At 38.1% G+C, this 17746-nt stretch overlaps 2 protein-coding genes and 1 long non-coding RNA gene across 4 annotated transcripts; all 3 read left to right on the top strand.

The window, feature by feature from the left end:
- Positions 1 to 3442: 3442 nt before the first annotated feature.
- Positions 3443 to 7122, top strand: dnajc25 (DnaJ (Hsp40) homolog, subfamily C, member 25). Its single transcript, XM_042059812.1, has 4 exons — positions 3443 to 3778; positions 4069 to 4221; positions 4407 to 4877; positions 5418 to 7122. Exons 1-4 carry the CDS (start codon positions 3470 to 3472, stop codon positions 5538 to 5540), a joined length of 1056 nt encoding a protein of 351 aa, XP_041915746.1. The 5' UTR covers positions 3443 to 3469; the 3' UTR covers positions 5541 to 7122.
- A 389-nt stretch (positions 7123 to 7511) lies between these two features.
- Positions 7512 to 10574, top strand: gng10 (guanine nucleotide binding protein (G protein), gamma 10). The gene is made up of 3 exons (XM_042059813.1): positions 7512 to 7810; positions 8420 to 8552; positions 9655 to 10574. Exons 1-2 carry the CDS (start codon positions 7730 to 7732, stop codon positions 8543 to 8545), a joined length of 207 nt encoding a protein of 68 aa, XP_041915747.1. The 5' UTR covers positions 7512 to 7729; the 3' UTR covers positions 8546 to 8552; positions 9655 to 10574.
- Positions 10575 to 13988: 3414 nt separating this feature from the next.
- LOC121680223 lies at positions 13989 to 16690 on the top strand. Of its 2 annotated transcripts, XR_006021606.1 has the most exons (5): positions 13989 to 14340; positions 15490 to 15572; positions 15794 to 15899; positions 16001 to 16125; positions 16308 to 16690. It is a non-coding gene; the product is annotated as an uncharacterized LOC121680223 (long non-coding RNA). The 2 variants fall into 2 exon arrangements; XR_006021607.1 differs by lacking the exon at positions 15490 to 15572 and having other exon boundaries at positions 14002 to 14340.
- Positions 16691 to 17746: the final 1056 nt, after the last annotated feature.

Genomic DNA, 17746 nt, shown 5'->3' with positions numbered 1-17746 from the left:
CAGCAACATAAGTGTAATGAGCTATTCATTGTCGAAGGTGCATGGTGAAGTGAAATTCTTATTTTGGAAAAAAAAACATTTCCCGATATCCTTGGATGGGAGATACAGGTGTCGTTCAAATTTTCCATGATCAAAAAGGGCACTAATACGCATGTGCATAGCAAAAATCACAACTTGGGCTTGCTGTGCAAGCAAGATATTTAAGGTGTCTCAACTGTACACATGTCTCAACTGTACTCAGTCTACCCTGCTTGATCTCACAAAAAAGGTAAAAATTAAATTAGGTGCACTTTATAGGATTAGGTCTTGCTTCTCTTTAGAAAGCAGAATGACTATTATTCAATCAAATAATGTCAGTCCTAGACTATGGTGATATTGTGTATATGCATGCCCTACCACTCTGAAATCACTTGATGCAGTTTACCACAGTTCACTACGTTTTATAACTGGAGATGGATTTAAAACTCATCACTGTAAAGTATCCCAAAATGTATGGTCTTCCCTAGGAGGGAAAGGCATCGTCTCCTTTTTGTTTATAAGGCATTACTGGGAAAGTTACCTTTTTACCTAACTTCTCTTCTGAACATGAAATCAATCTACAATACACACTCACAGGGTTTTATCTCTTCAAACTCCTCAAATTAAATCTGAATTTGGTAAATCAGCTTTTAGATTTTTTGCATCTAATACATGGAACAAATTGCAAGAGTTATTGAAATTAGATAGGTTTGTGTTACTAGACCAATTCAGGTATAGTATTGATGATATGGCTATTGCACAATGTTCTTGCTTTGACTAATATTTGGATTATTGTTATTATCATTATTTATATTAGTATCATTATTATTATTTATACATTCCCCTTTTTTTCTTTCTAATTATTATCATCATCACATTCCCCTTTTTTCCTTTCTAATCATCATCATCAATACATTCCCCTTTTTTCTTTCTAATTATTATTATTATTATTATTATTATTATTATTATTATTATTATTCAATTCAATGCACTTTATTTGTCCCCAAGGGGCAATTTAAAAGGGCGCATTACAGTAGCTTATTCAGTGATTCAAGGAACAAGGGACACAATCAACCACGTGACCAGCACGCATACTAGATCAAGCAACACACATATTTCACCGGCATACTGGACAGTCAATACACACCACATGCCATCATTCATCACAAGTAATAGTTGTAAAATTTTTTAAAAGTTCTTCAAGTGCTTCTTTAGTGCTACAATTAAAAAAAGTGCGTATAGAGGCTATTACAATCATGTCTGTCAGTTCTCATTCATTAGCTGGACAGCCCTCGGGATGAAGGTTGCCTTCCTTCTCTGTGTCCGGCAAAGCGGACAGCGGAGTTTGCGTCCTGAGGGGAGCCACTCAAACTCAGGAAACAGGATGTGAGAAGGGTCCTGAATAATCCTGCGTGTTACCTTAACAGTCTGGTGGTCACATAGGGCAGTGAGAGTTCGGATGGGCTGCTCAATGATTTTTGAGCAGACCTTGACCACATTCAACAGACGGTTTCTGTCTTGAAGGGTGATGGAGTGGAACCAGCTAGTGAAAGAGAAGATTACATTTTCAATGAAAGCATAGTAGAATGTGGTGAGAATGTCTTTGTTAATCCCAAATGACTTCAGCTTCCTAAGTAGGTATTGTCTCTGATGGCATTTTGAAGGCTGTTCCCAGGTATTTGTATACCTCCACTGGCTCCTGCTGGATGACAGTGGTGACTGCCTCAGCCAACTGTCTCTGTTTGGGTGAGAAGGTTATAATCATGTCCTTGGTTTTGCTTATGTTCAGCTCAAGACAAGACTTTTCGCACCAGACTATAAAGTCCTGCAGGGCTGAGCTGTGATGGTGTGTGTGGCTGGGAAGCAGAGACAGGAGGACGGTGTCATCAGCAAATTTCACAAAGTGGCAGTTTGGCTGGGTGGATCTGCAGTCATCAGTGTAGAGGATGAAGAGAAGTGGGGAGAGGACACAGCCTTGTGGAGAGCCAGTGGAGGTGAAGGTGTCGGACAAGGTGTGGCGCCTCCCTTGTCAGTCAACCAAAAGCCAAGGCAGAAGGAAAATCCGAACCGGATTTTCAGCAAAGGCATCTCAAGTCACAGGCTAGGAAACGAGGCTTCTGGACTGGGTTGTGACATTATTACAATGCATGAAAATGCACTGTTCTGTTATCCGAAGTCTTCTTCTTCTTCTTCTTCTTCTTCTTCTTATTCTTCCCACCAAATTTCTGCGTCTAATTCAGCTTCAACCGTTTAACGTAGAAACTTTGTTCAAACTTTGTAACGTAGGTCTTGAAAAGGAGACTTGAGGAATGTATTTTTCACTTTTGTAAACTTTATACTTTTTGAGATAATAATAAAAAACAAGCCTATTTTTCCCCATAGACTTTGTATGGGGACTATGACATCATAATGGGCTAATTAACTTAATTTGCATCTGTATCGACTTCCAGCTGCTCAACTAAGTCCCATCAAAAAGCTAGTTAAACTGATTGCACCTGTATCAACTGCTTTCTGCTCAATTAGGCCAACTCTGTGTATCTCCATTCTACAAGGATATAAGGCACATTCCATCCAACTTTCTATCCATTCATCCTCTTCAAAACATTCACTCATCTTCCCTATTAAACTATCCCATCAACATCCATTCAACTTTCTGTCTATCAACATCCATTACACTATCTACATTTAACTTTTAAACTATATACTCTGTCTCAGGCTTCAAACATACAATCTGGCTCTACAGATCCTGTTCAACTATTTCCTCTGCCCACAACTGTTTCAAAATAAATGTCCTCACTACAATAATTCACTATTAAATAATTTAACTATTTAAACTACTCAACTATTTAACTGTTCAGCCATTTCAACTGTCAGTTGTTATCGACTCCTGCCAACTGTTTCCAAATAAAAGTTTGTTTGGCATTTTATGTTAATATACAGTATGTTTATATTTTCATGCACTGGTAATTTCCTCGAAATTACATTTTCTAGTTATTAATTATTATTATTATTTTATTTATTTTTTATTATTATTATTATTATTATTATTTTATTTGATTATTATTTTTATTATTTTATTTTATCATTATTATTATTAGGCCTATTATTATTATTATTATTATTATTATTATTATTATTTGCCTTGTGTATCTTTTTATTGTTCTTGTTTTGTTATTTTGATTATTGTTGTTGTATGTTTTATAACTCAGGGCATTGCTGCAAAAGAGATGCTCAGTCAATTTTCCCTGAATAAAAAACGGTTGATGCTTGAAATTACTGCTAGAAATTGTTGTGCCTGAGCCGTTCCTACCATAGACTGTATATAGAACAGTCTATGGTTCCTACCAGAGGTACCTTTATATGGCTCTGGTTCCCATCTATGTCTGGTTCCTACATCTCCCAATAACGGCTGTATGACGTCAGATTCAAGCGACAGTGCCGGAATGCTGACATGGCGGCTTCCATAGCGAATACGTTTCGACAAGGCAGCTGGATCAAATGTATTGTAGTTCTTTGTGTCCTTATTTCTTCTGTCGCTGGCCTGATTCCAGGATTGTACTGTGGGACAGAGAGCTGTTATGATGTCCTCGGAGTGTCAAGAGAAGCAGCAAAAGCTGAGATAGCGCGTGCTTATAGACAGCTGGCTAGAAAATATCATCCGGACAGGTATCGAGATGGGGACCCAGGACTCGCTGGAGAGACCAATGAAAGTGCCCAACAGAAATTTATGCTCGTCGCAACAGCCTATGAAACCCTTAAAGTATGTATAAAGTCAATATAGGTATATTTTAAGACTGTTTGAGGTACACAAATCGTCACGTTACGACTTGTCATGTACCAGCAGTATGAGTCTATACTACTTTTAGGCTACATTGACGCCAGACATGTGCCTACGTGGCAGTAGAAATCCATGATTAATTCAAATATTATTTTAAAAGTCGCTGTTGGGGGTATGGGGTGAATTAATCAGTGCATAGTTAAGCTTGAAGATGAAACAAAAAGAGGCACTGACTTCATGCTTCTTTGTTCTATAAAAATATCTTTTATTAGGATGAAGAAACCAGGAAAGATTACAACAACATGCTGGATAACCCAGACCAGTACTACAGTCACGTTTATGCATACTACAGCAGAAGGCTGGCGCCTAAAGTGGATGTGAGGATAGTGATCCTAGTAACAGTCTGTGCCATTTCTGTGTTTCAGGTAGGTGACCATATGATGTTTTTATTCCTTTAAACTATAATCTTTTTACTCAAGAAGACCCCTTCCTGAGTCAAATCACAGTAACCATTTACGTTTTGTTATAAGATACCAGTGTAGTTTATAGCAAGGTAACACCTAAATACATAACTACAGTTTAAACATATCCTCTTTTTACATGTACATAGTATTACAGCTGGTGGAGTAGCTACACTGAAGCCATAAACTACCTGGCCTCTATGCCAAAGTACCGCATCCAGGCAACACAGCTTGCAAAGGAGCAGGGGCTACTGAACCGGACCAAGGAGAAAGGAAAGAACAGGCGCTCAAAGGAGGAGATTCGAGAAGAGGAAGAGGAGATCATCCGCGACATCATCAAGAACAAGATTGACATTAAGGGCGGTTATCAGAAGCCTAATGTGTCAGACATCCTGCTGTTCAAACTGGTGCTGTTTCCCTACCACCTCTGCATGTATATAGCGTGGTACTGTTCCTGGATATACCGGTTCACCCTAAGAAAAGAGGAGTATGGCAAGGAGGAGAAGCTCTACCTTATCCGCAAACACATGAAGATGTCACAAGCACAGTTCGACAGCCTGGAGGACCACCTGCACGACACATACTTGGAGAGGCAGCTTTGGATTAAGGAGAACTATGAGGTGAGCTGAGATGGGTTAGTCATGTGAGGATGATACTGAGTTGCGTTTGATAATTCTGATCCTTTTACTGAAATGCATTACATTTGTCGTCAAACTTGTGAGGACAATGTGTACTGTAGGTTATGCTTTGCTACTGGTGTTGATTTATCAAGTGCTATTTTGGGATGCCTAAACTAAGCTGTTTGGCCAGTAGGCCATAATGTGACGCCTTTTATGAAAATGGGACTTGTCTTGGTTTTGTGCCGATAATGTTTCAACACTATCTGGCTGTATGTTTATCAGGAAATCACTAGAGAGACTGGCATCCCTACCGCCAAGTTTACAGCATATTGAGAGGACACTTCAGACTTTTGTAATAATCAGATCTCTTCTGATGTCACTCATAGTGGCTAAGCATTACTTTTTCATTTGCAAGTGCATAGAACCTACAGCCTCATCTACAGTATTACCTCAGAGATGTTCAGCGTAATGTCCGGAAAATTAGTTTTCTGCTGACTGACCGCTGTGTGCCATGTTTTTGTTATGCTTGTTGTTTGGTAGGTGTATAAACAAGAGCAGGAGGAGGAGATGAAGGTAAAAATGGCACAGGACTCCAGGTGGAAGCGCTACCGCAGATGGATGAAGAATGAAGGACCGGGTCGTCTCACTTTCATTGATGATTGATGATTAAAAAAAACATACAAAAATGAACAACCCCTACCCCCCAACCTACACAGAGACATATGTGCTCACATGCACATATCAAACATTTAAAACCAACATGCCAATACGCAGTATGTAATGCATCCCAAGCTTTGCGTATGTACGTGCATACACTCGTGTGTGAACCTCATACTGATTGCTTGGGCTCGTCATGTGTGTTTTTATACAAACATTTACAAATGTTGGTGACTGGTGTCTTATGAAGCATTAGGGAGGTACGTCTGAAATGGGCTCTTGGTTTCTGGCTGTGGATCGAGCAATTCAATCTACAGCCAAATCTGCACATTTGTCAACCATTTTGCCATGAATTTTTTTCTGCGGTGTCATTGATTTCATATTTTATAATATTATTAAAATGGTAATGGTAAAGCGTGGTATTTTTGTGTCCAATTATAGTGTTCCATTAACTCAAAATGTTATGTCTCACCCATCCAACTTTTTTTTTACATTTAGACAAACATGTTAAGAGGTGCATGATAATAGCACGTATGCCATTTGAAGCTGCATGCCACACATGTTGCATATGATATCTATGTTTACATTTTTTTTCGTGGTGTCTAAAGGGCATTTGGGCGGTAATTTAAGGAAGGTGTTAGCATGTTGCAATTGTTGTTGCACTAGCTACAAATAGAAACAAGGCAATTAAAACAAAAACTTGAATAATGCAAATTAGAAAATCAAGTGATCCCTGCCATTCTTGCCCAAAGATTTTGATTCCATTACCTAAGTTTTTACATATGTTTTTTTTTTTGTCTTGTCAGGCTAGCTTTATGAAATGTCCTAAAAGATGCTTAGATGTCTGAAGTACTTGCATTATAGCAATAGGCACTACACAATAGTTCTGTGACAGGGCTGTTTTTTTACACAGAATGGCTGCTAGTTAAACTGTTGAGGTTGACGTTGGACAAAATAAATGACCCCCTCTGCACCTTTTAACAGCAGTAGCATCACCTATATTAATGTCCTAGACCTAGAGAACAGATACTGAATCAGAGAGATGTTAACATTCTGTTTTATGAAGCATTTATGTGAAGGGGATGATTTCCTGTTACCTTCTTATTTTCTTTTTCATTTAAGCAGTGAAGACATTAGACAACACTGTAAAAAGTAAATCAGACAACATTTAGAGTGGAGGTCACAATTGCTGACCAAACAACTCCAGAGGGCCTGGTCACCGGGGTCACATTAATTTGTTTAGAATTAGTCTTAGAAACAGTAATATTACCACAAATGCCTTAATCTTATTTATGTATGTATGTATGTGTATGTATGCTATCAGTTCAAAACAAATCAGACCCCCAATAGAATACACATTTACAGGTCTGTAAACTAGTCTATTCTTCAATACAGTCTCACAGACTACATTGTGTAATATCTAAGGAAGTCGTGCTGTGAGGTTTTATACAGAGATCTTTGAGATGCTGTGGTTCAAATCTTTTTTTTTTCATATCTGTCACTTCTATGACTGTTGGCTGTGCTGTTTGATAATCAGATGGTGTTTGTGACAACTGCTGTAGGAAAATAAAAACACATTTTACAGTTGGATATTTCTAATTCCACTTGGACATTCCCTAAGTGAAGAGTCTAGTAGCTTTTCTAGTTTTTAGTAGCTGTTTTAATCACTGAATAAAGCAGCCTATAGAGGCGCCAAGATGTTGTTTTGTGAAAATACCAGCAGGCGGGGTTATATTTGGTTAAATTTCTGCCGTTTTGATAAGCAGGCAGTTTTGGCACTTGAGTAGGTATATAGTTTGTTGAGTAAAATTTAAGTTGAGGTTACGGAGGGGGGAAAACATGGTCCACTCATTCGTTTAGACAGTTGGTGTTTTCCCTTGGGCTTTTATATCAGAGTCTGCTATGTCTACGAGAAAAACTAAGCATCCCAAAATCAACTCATACGTACCACCCCTTCGGAGGTGGGGAATCCACACATTCTCAAGTTCGGTAACTTTTTTGCCCAGTAGGCAGGGGCAACTCCTACTCCGACCACGTCAAGTCGAGCGCGCAGCTTCCTCAATAAGGGTCATTCTTCATCACCAAAACAGAGAATTCAGTCTGACAGAACGTGTTTTCAGTCGAAGGCTCACTACAAAGTATCAAGTTCATATCGAACTATTGGCACCAACGAAGGGAAAAAACGTTGGCTGAATATGTCGTCCAATTCCAGTTTGACGAACATGCGTCGACTTGTTGAACAACTGAGGCTCGAAGCCAGCGTAGAAAGAATTAAAGTAAGTTTTAACCCTTTATATGTTATCATATAGTGGTAGAATAGCCTGTGCTTACAGTCGAAGACTTGCATATTAATGTCAGGTGACTACCGAACTTCCTAACACTTGTATTCGCCTACGATTTGATTTCTGCATATATTTCATTTCTAAGACCAAACGCATTTGCATGATGGTCAGACCAGAGCCTAGCTAGTATTGCATCTCGTTTGTATATTAGCCTACGGCGAAAGGTTATATGCAACACATAGTCATTCATTGAGCCTGTGCTGTGTCACTGGAGCCATATTCCCCACATAGGCTTAAAATAGTCGCGGGTAGAGCATGATTACAGGGAAGAGAGTAATGTAATTCCAGTATTATGCTGTTCAAAGACAAGGCTGTAGGTTCTCCCACTCAGGCCTACATCAGGATAATGTGCCACTAGCCTACATATGGTGTGGGAATGTTTAATGGAGATGAAGAATCATAAAATATTCAAACCTAGGAGAACCAATTATGTGGATTATTGTGATGTAGCTCACCCTACTGATCCCAACCTGTTTTTTGTGTGAAAATCTAAATCTGTAGGCTACAAGTCATCTTGTGAGACTAACCATCGTGTTCTTACAGGTGTCTCAAGCTGCTGCAGAACTGCAGCAGTACTGCCTTCAGAATGCCACTAAAGATGCCCTCTTGGTCGGAGTGCCAACAGGCAGCAACCCTTTCAGGGAACCACGTTCCTGTTCCCTCCTCTAGACACTCGGTGGGTGTTCCTCCTTACCTTCTGACCCTTCATCATGCCCTTAGCAACACACTCACAACACAACAGATCGACAGACCACATGTGGCATTGCCTACCATTTGCATCCCAAATGATATCACTTTTCAGACCTGGACAAGGGTTATCTCTGAGTTGTGTGACTAGAGGACTCCGGGTTTCTGAATGGTCAGACAAAGGCTTTTAAAAAGATGTACAGCTATTCTGAGAATATTCTAGATGTCAAATTTAACTTTTAGATGTATATTTGCAGCTCTTATCTGTCATCAACTTCATAAGAGTTAGCTGGCTTCAGCAATTGACTATAGATGTCATTGTATTGGTATTATGAGTTCAAATCTTAACCTGGGATATCTCAATCGTAACAGTCACAGCTGTGTGCTGAAGATTATTTTTATCCCAGAAAGTTATGTCCATATCCGGTGCTGCCTTTGGGAAGCGTGACTGGACTGCTGAAGTTTCCGTGTACTGGCCAGGCTCACTGCATCAACAGGAAGTTGGGGAGGGAAGAAGGGGTGGGGAGGAAATCCAGAGGTGGCATGTGGACTCTTTTTTTTCCCCCCTTCTCCAGCAGAGAGAAAGAAATGCTAGCAGACTTCATATGTTCCTTCAGCGGCCTAAAGTCAAAAATGACCTGTTTTCAGGAGGATGGTTACATGTTGATTACATTTATCAGACACTGTTGTCCAAAGTGACTTACATATGTCGACTATATTACAAGGGACTACATTGTCCCCAGAGCCACTTCAGCTTAAGTGCCTCGCTCAGTGGCACAACGGTGGAAGCCGATAATTGAACCCACAACTTTCAGGCTGCACGCTAGCCCAGCTCCTTAACTACTACACTACCACACACCATATTGTGTACATGGATTGTTGCCATGGCTGGTGTCATGGATGTAGTCCTCCAGTTGATTTAGTTTGGTTGCATGAAGCTGGTGAGATTTGAGTTTGGCCAAATTGGCTAAGGTAAATTTGGAGTCAGAGACGTTTTCCATAAGTGATCAAATAAAGCAATACTTTCCTGGGAGCTACATCGCATATGTGCAATTTTCTGTTTTTTAGTGTGTCATTTTGTGTCATTACAGGCAATCTCTTCAAGTATTCCAACACAAATTGACCAGTGACGACTATATGGACCACAGATGGGAAAATGTTTTTATTTCAAAGGATGGGGGAAAAACATATATTTATTTAAACATTTATTTTGATACATTTTTTAATCCATGACTGTGAAAGAGTCATGTTGTTAAGATTAATTGGTCAGCTCTCTGATGTGAGCATGTTCTGTGTTTTTGGTAACAGACTGAGCGCTCATACGTGAGCACGTTCTATGTTTTTGGTTCCAGACGGAATGCTGGCTCATTGGAATAAATATCATTAATATGCAAATAAATGCATCAGTGAGAAATGTTTATTTAGTCTTCTTTTCTAGAACTGTAATGAATTGGATTAATTATATTCTGCTCTCACATTATGTTAAGAGGACCAAGATGCAACGTTAGCTTTTTATTTAATAAAAGATTTAGAGGAGGGATTGAGTTGGTGAACATTGTTGGAATGGTGATAAACAACTATGGAACTTTTATTGGCTAACGGCAGACTTTACTGGTCTAGTCTTTGTGTCTGTGCTTTCCAGGAACTCAGAAGAATGTGATCTTTTAAAATCAATTCAAGTAGTTTTGCAGTTCTTCTACCCAGTTCTTCTACCCAGTGTGAAAATATGAAAAGTAGCAACTACAGAGGAAACCCAAATAAAATCCTATATGTTATTTATGTCATGGCAATTGTTTTATTGTTTGCCACTGCACAGTTGATGAGGGCCAAAACTTTCTAATGACACAAATTGTATTGGTTGTGTATAAGAGAATAGTGTAATTATATGCTGGAAATATGACGATGCCAGAATGTGTATTTGATCAGTGCAGCAAAGGTTGTGCTGCTTTTCTAACAAATAAGATGTAAACAAGATGTTGCAGCCAATAAAACAGTTTGTAATTTTCTCCAACTGATGATTAGATCACTCATTTTGTATCAAAGCAATGCAAAACAGTTTGATACAGCTGCTGTGCTACAATGTTACATAGATAAGCAAATTAGTAAAATGACAGGAACTGACATGAGGCCCAAGCTAGTGATGCACTGAATGATTAGCATGTCTGTTTTTGCTGCCCTTCAGAGGAAATCTAACTGACAAGTTGCTTTAGAGATAGGGCTGTATTTTGCACCCTGGCGCATGCGTAAAACTGGTTTTCCACCCGTTGCAAAGTTTAATTTGGTATTTTGCACGTTTATTTTTTAAACAATGCGCCCAGGGGTGTGGCAATTAACAACTTAGGGTGTGGCTTAGCGCATTGTCTAAAAATCGCTATTGTACACCTAGTCAGAAGTCTATGGCGAGTTGTTATTTTAAAAGCGCATTGTCAACAGTCACAACGCACCATCCTTCTATCATCCATGAACAGCGCACGTCCATGCAAAACATTACAAATTGCACGATTACAATGGAAAACAAAATTAGAATAATATCACGAAATACTGTACATCTCATGATTTGCAAATTGGTAATGACGGTTAAAAGTGATAAGGGGAGAGGCGATAGACACGCAGGATAAATGTTTTTTTTATTCAGTCATTTGAGCAATATTAAGTGTTGGTTTTTCCAGCCTATGTTTTTAATGGTAACCCATTGTCAGTCAATAGTGAAATTAACTGCATATAGGCTAGCTGTCTTGTCGTTGACTGTATAAGTATAAGTATATATACTCTTTTGATCCCGTGAGGGAAATTTGGTCTCCGCATTTATCCCAATCTGTGAATTAGTGAAACACACACAGTGTACACACAGTGAGGAGAAGCACACACTAATCCCGGCACAGTGAGCTGCCTGCATCAACAGCGACGCTCGGGGAGCAGTGAGGGGTTAGGTGCCTTGCTCAAGGGCACTTCAGCTAAGCCTACTGGTTCGGGAGTCGAACCGGCAACCCTCCGGTTACAGGTCCGAAGTGCTAACCAGTAGGCCACGGCCGCCTCAAGTGCTATAGCACAGTGCTGCCTTTTCTATGTGGGCCACGGAGACGCTTTGACTGACACCATGGTGAAGTTAGTTTCACTTTGCCAATGAGTTCAAATAATAGAGGAGCGCAAATGCGTGAAGGCTCTGCTAGGTTTTAGTAAAGCATGGTTTAGTGGAATGACTATCCATACGGTCTAGCAAGCAGCCTCCTTTAAATGCGCTGTTGAATGTCAAAATACCGATGCATTTATTTGACATCGCGCTTTGCGCCGTTAAAGGGAATGACAAGATGTCATTCTCATTGGTTTAAATGATGTTACGCCCCAAACACACCCATGACTGATTAAAAAACCTAGGAACACCTTGTTGCGCCATGCACTCGACGTTTGATAATGAAAACCCTCCCATGTGTGGACTGGTCATCCTACTAAATTTGAATAAGCTTTTGACGAGTGACGATGCGCTTTTGACTGTCATGATAGGGCCCATAATGTCAAACATCAGGGGAAATCTAGCTGACACCAGGGTTAAGAAGGTTATTGAAATTTGCTACACCAGTGTGTAAAATGCAAATAAAAACAGAATGTGATAATCAAATATCATATATTTAGCTGCAAAATGAACATATCAAATGTTGAAAATTACAAATTTGACTATTTCATATATGTTAATTATGAATTTTGATGCCAACAACATGTTTAAAAAAAGTTGGGACAGGGGGATCTTTACTTGCATGTGTCACTTCACTTCTTTATTTAAGATTCTGTAAATGTTTAGGAACTGAGGAGACGAGTTGCTAAGAGTTTTGAGAATGGAATGTTGTTCCATTCCTGCCCGATATAGGATTTCAGCTGCTCAACAGACTGGGTCTTCTTAATCATGCTTTTCCATGATGCACCCAATTTTACAGGACTGGACTATGTGGAGAAATACTGTTTAAATATATATGCAGAATTAATTTTGGCATTTGTTCTCCTGAAATATTCAAGGTCTTCCCTGAAAAATACATTGTGATGGATGGCAGTGTTGCTTAAAACCTCTACATCATTTAGAATCGATTGCAAATTGAAAAATGGCCTCCTTACACCAAACAACTTTGACAAGATTTGAGAAAGATTCTGGAAAGATTGTAGTCTTTTGTGTACAGCTTGAATGGGAGCATTAGTTAAAAGACTCCAATCTTTCAAAAAAAAAAACGAAAAAAATCGGAAGTTTTCCTGAGCCCATGACTTAAAAAACAGGTCTGTGAAAAAACTTAAAAAACAGGATTCTTGGAATATTTTAATGATATTATATACTATAGATGATGAAATCCCCAAATACCTCGCTTAATGTTAAGAAGCATTATAATTATTCATCATTTGTCCAGGTGTACACAGAGTAAAGAATACCTCTACATTTTTACTTCTAGAGACTCTGCCTCTCTGTGATGCACTTTTTTACAGTCAACCATGTGTCAGTTACCCTAATTAGTTGTGAAATATTCCTCCTGTTGTCTTTATCACACCACTTTTCCAGCATTTGTGCCCGTCACAACTTTTTTTGAAATGTGTTGCTGATATCAAATTGAAAATAAACATATTTTCCATGAAATAGTCAAATTTGTCATTTTCAACATTTGTTATCTGTGTCCTTTTTGCAGCTATATACGAGATTTGCAAGTTGTCCGTCTGTTTTATTTGCATTTATCTGTGTTAGGGTTTATTAGCTACCCTGATTAAGATGTAATGCCTAATGTAACTATTTTGATTACATCAACGTAATGCAGCGTTACGTCAAAGTAATGCAGCACAAATTTAAAAAGAAGTAATTAAAAAATAACACATTTTTAGCACATATTGCCAAATGAATTGAACCTTTCTAGGTGGTGAAAAGATGCAAGCAACATTATGAATCTTGTATTCCTCAAATGAGCACTAGCTTTTTATTTTTGGTCTGATATCCAATAAACTATTTGGATGTAATATATTTGTAATCAGCAATATTTTGAAGTGACAGTAATTTAATTACACATTTTTCTCATGACTAACTGATTATGTAACTTTGTTAGGCTACATGTAACTCCCCAATCCTGTCAAGTATTGGCCAGACAATAACAACACTCATAATTACAATTACAATAGGGCTTTTATTTCGCCATCAAGACACATCATTCACTGACAGAAGATAAATTCAGGGTTTAGTTATCTCTTGAAATTGGGTCTTTTGCAAAAAGTGGCATGCTAGCCTTCTTAAAATTGTTTAATGTCTTCAAGGTGTTCTCACAGAATACAAAGAAAAGCTTAGTCCTCCACTGGGCACAGACTATTGGGACACTTCCTGTTATACAGAATGCACTGTGTTTGCTAATGGATGTTCATTCAATGAGAGGAAACCCTGGCCTCCCACACGGACCCATAAAGCTACTGTGGAAATATGAACTGTCATATGAACTGTCTGAAGAAGAACACACCAAATACATTTGGGCATTTGTGGCCTACTGGTTAGCGCTACACTCTCAAAAATGATGTGTTAAATAATTACACATTTTTTGTGTTATTACAATTTTAACACAATTTGTGTTATTTTGTGTTGTTACTGTGTTATATTACTGGAATATACTGCCCAACACAAAATGTGTTAAATTATTGGCCAATCCCTGGTGTCCTGGATGAGCCGTTACCCTGAGAGGTTCTTTTCTCAGCACTTCAATTTATCTTGGCGCACTGGAAGAAGGTGCAAGTGGCACACAGAGTGGATGTAAATGTCTGAATAAAAGGTAAGGTAGACCCATGTCTTAGACGTATTTGTTATGTTTATTTTAAAGACGGTTGCAACTTGCAATATTGTAAAGGTTAAATGATAATAAAGTCCAGCATCTATTTTTAGCCAAGTAGCTCTAGCAGCTAGGTTATTGATTAGCAATCGTTATGCTAGTCCATGTTAAGTCAATCCTGACCTTACATTAACACACTCTGAAAAACACTGGCATACATGTAGAAACTAAAATATTCTAACGTTACGTCATCTCGTATTACTATGTGGGTAAATCCGCATTTTGGGTAGCTGCTAAAGTTTTAGCTTTGGACAGCTAACGTTAGCAAGGTTTGTGGGAACTGGTATGACCTTGTAATGCTAACAAGGTAGCTGCTATGAAATGCTAGCGTTAGGGCTCAGGATGACAAAACTACAAACTTCTATCTACGTTACACATTACGATAAGTTACAACACTATCTAACTTACTATAACTACTATAAATCATGATAACCACCGTTATGGATTTAATTCACTTTTACTTGCATAGATAACGGTGACCATTTTATTCTGAACAATCGGTGGTTAACGTTAACTTTACAAGCCATAATAGACATCAAGACACAAGGTCAGGTAACGTGAGTGTAGTCGTTTTTGGCCTATGCAGTTATATCTCTTCTGCTCCACGACATAACATTAGAACATGTTCACGATTAGTCTAGCAAGTTAACGATGATGAATGAACTTAATGCATTTAGAAGCTACAACGCTGCCAAGGGAAAACACATTTGCATTCCGAACGCGACACTAACGTTAACGTGAACACGGTTTGATTAAACGATATTGCAGTTAGACCCAGTGTTGAACTAGCTTCTACGTCTATGCACAACGTTATGATTATCTTTTAAAGTTTATGAAGTGTGTAGTTTGCTTTGTGGTGCAGGTTAAGCAATAATGTGACGCATTAATGAAACGGTAATCAATGCTGGCATTTTGATAACCTAAAGTAACAATTCGTTTCTGACCAGTTCACTAACGTTAGTCACCCAGATTGTGTGTTCTTATTTTGGAAATGCTGAATGATTTAAAAATGAAACAGTATGGAAGTTGAAATAAGTTATGTGTTCACAATATGGTGTGAAATCAAATTTATAATAATATATTTTGTTGCAGCTACAAGGTTGTGGATTGCTGCTAGACATCCAACGTTGGAGGTTTTTGCAGAGTTTCCATGCTTTGTGGACATGCCATATATGGTGAGTGCATATTGTTTTGGGACAATGAAAATAATGAAAGTTGGATGAATTGTCTTTAATCCCTCTGATATCATTCTAATTATTCAAATGACCTATTTGTAATAAAAATAGTAAAATAAAGATGAAAATAATGAAAGTTGGATGAACTGTCTTTAATCCCTCTGATATCATTCTAATTATTCAAATGACTGTATTTTGTCCATTTATGTACTTTGATACAGAATTTGGAAAGATGTTTCCTGGAAAAGCTGTTGTTCATCCGAAAATGGGAGGGAATGTCCACAAGTGAACCTGCAGCTGCCTTGCCACCAGTTCCTGAGGATGATGGTAGGAGGAATTATCTCTATTAAGCTTTTGTGCTACAGTGAATGAATGCAATTGATTTTAACAAGAAAGTAAGAGTTTACTAAATTTGTTTGTTTTTATAGTTTCATGTTACAGAGCTCTTCATAAGCTTGTCCATCTGCTGCCCCCCACTGCATCAGGCAGGGGCAAAGGGAACACCAAATGCAGTGTGAAGTCAGCTTTGGGCTACCTTTTGGATATAAAACCGGTAGGCCCCTCCTATAGTAAATGTTTCTTTTGTGTGCTTACAGTACGGAACGCCTATATTGTATGTTTTATGGTGCAATGTTATATCTGGTATAATGTAAAATGAGTATTGTCAATTTGTAAATTGCTTGAAACCATGCATATGTCTAATGACTTGTTTATGTTCTTTCTTTAAAATAACAGACTGGAACCAGCATTTCCAGTGTGCTGAACAATCATCCTGATAGATCAGTAGAACATCGGCAGCCCCACTTGGTGTGCATTGGAGATCCCTCCGCCTCCGCCCAATACATCATTGTTCCAGAACACGACTTGCCATTTCTCTTAAGGAAAACGGTTTGAGAAGTTATGCACATTTTACCAGAAAGTGAAAATCAAAATGTTTTTCTTAAGGATACTTGTTACAAAGTTTTTCCATAACCATTTCCATGCAATTGCTGTCCAGAGAACAGAGGACTTTAAACTAATTAGTTTAAGAGATTTAATTGATTTTAGACCAATACATTTGATATTTTTTAACAATGATATTTTTGTAAACCCTCGCTATGAACTTGTGTAATGTTTATGTGTACAATATTTGTAATAAATAATGCATAATTTCACATTAGGCTGTCAGGAATTCATCTTTATTGCACACACTATTTGGTTTAAATATTTCATTATTGTTTTATTTATAAAAAAAAAAATCATAATTGTCTTATCTGCTAAGATCCATAAATATACTAAAAATATAAATAAAACGACAACATGCACTTCATTATGCTGTGATTGAATTGACATTGTTGTTTATTATTGCTATTATCCTTCTAATAGTCTGACCAACATCTTAATTTGTTCCCTGTTAAATTTAAGTATTATATTGTCTTGTATTTGTATGTGGCTTTGGACAAAAGCATAACCATAACCAAATGAAAGTAACAATAACCAAATTGACACAAATTGTGTCAACTATAACACACAGGTGTGTTAAAATATAAACACAGTAACTGTGTTAACCATAACCAAATTGTGTCAACTGTAACACACAGGTGTGTTAAAATATCAACACAGTAACTGTGTTACATGGGTTTAACACAAAAAATAACACAAAATGTGTTGTCCTTACCTAAACACATTGATGTGTTAAAAATGTGTTGTTTCCAACACATCCTTTTTGAGAGTGTACGGACTTGGAACCGGAGGGTTGCCGGTTCGAACCCCGACCAGTAGGCACGACTGAAGTGCCCTTGAGCAAGGCACCTAACCCCTCACTGCTCCCCGAGCGCCGCTGTTGTTGCAGGCAGCTCACTGTGCCGGGATTAGTGTGTGCTGAGTGTGTATCACCAATTCACGGATTGGGATAAATGCAGAGACCAAATTTCCCTCACGGGATCAACAGAGTATATATACTTATACTTATGTCTTGATTGGATGAACCTGACCAACCTGCTCAGTTTTAGCATATAGGCTACCATTTACTCCATGGAGAGAATTACCCCGTTAGAACCCTATTTTGTTAATAAGTTAAGTGGTGATAGTTAATGATAAGTTAAGTGGTGATTACTATGTGTTTTCTTCTTAATCAGATTTTGTATTTAACATAGTAACATTTGTTCATATGTTGAGCTATAAGCTAAGTATTA

Source organism: Alosa sapidissima, chromosome 13 (assembly GCF_018492685.1).
Source record: "Alosa sapidissima isolate fAloSap1 chromosome 13, fAloSap1.pri, whole genome shotgun sequence".
In the NCBI taxonomy this organism is placed as follows: domain Eukaryota; kingdom Metazoa; phylum Chordata; class Actinopteri; order Clupeiformes; family Clupeidae; genus Alosa; species Alosa sapidissima.
Note: the sequence above shows the minus strand (reverse complement) of the source record. Positions and strands in the feature narration are given on the sequence as shown.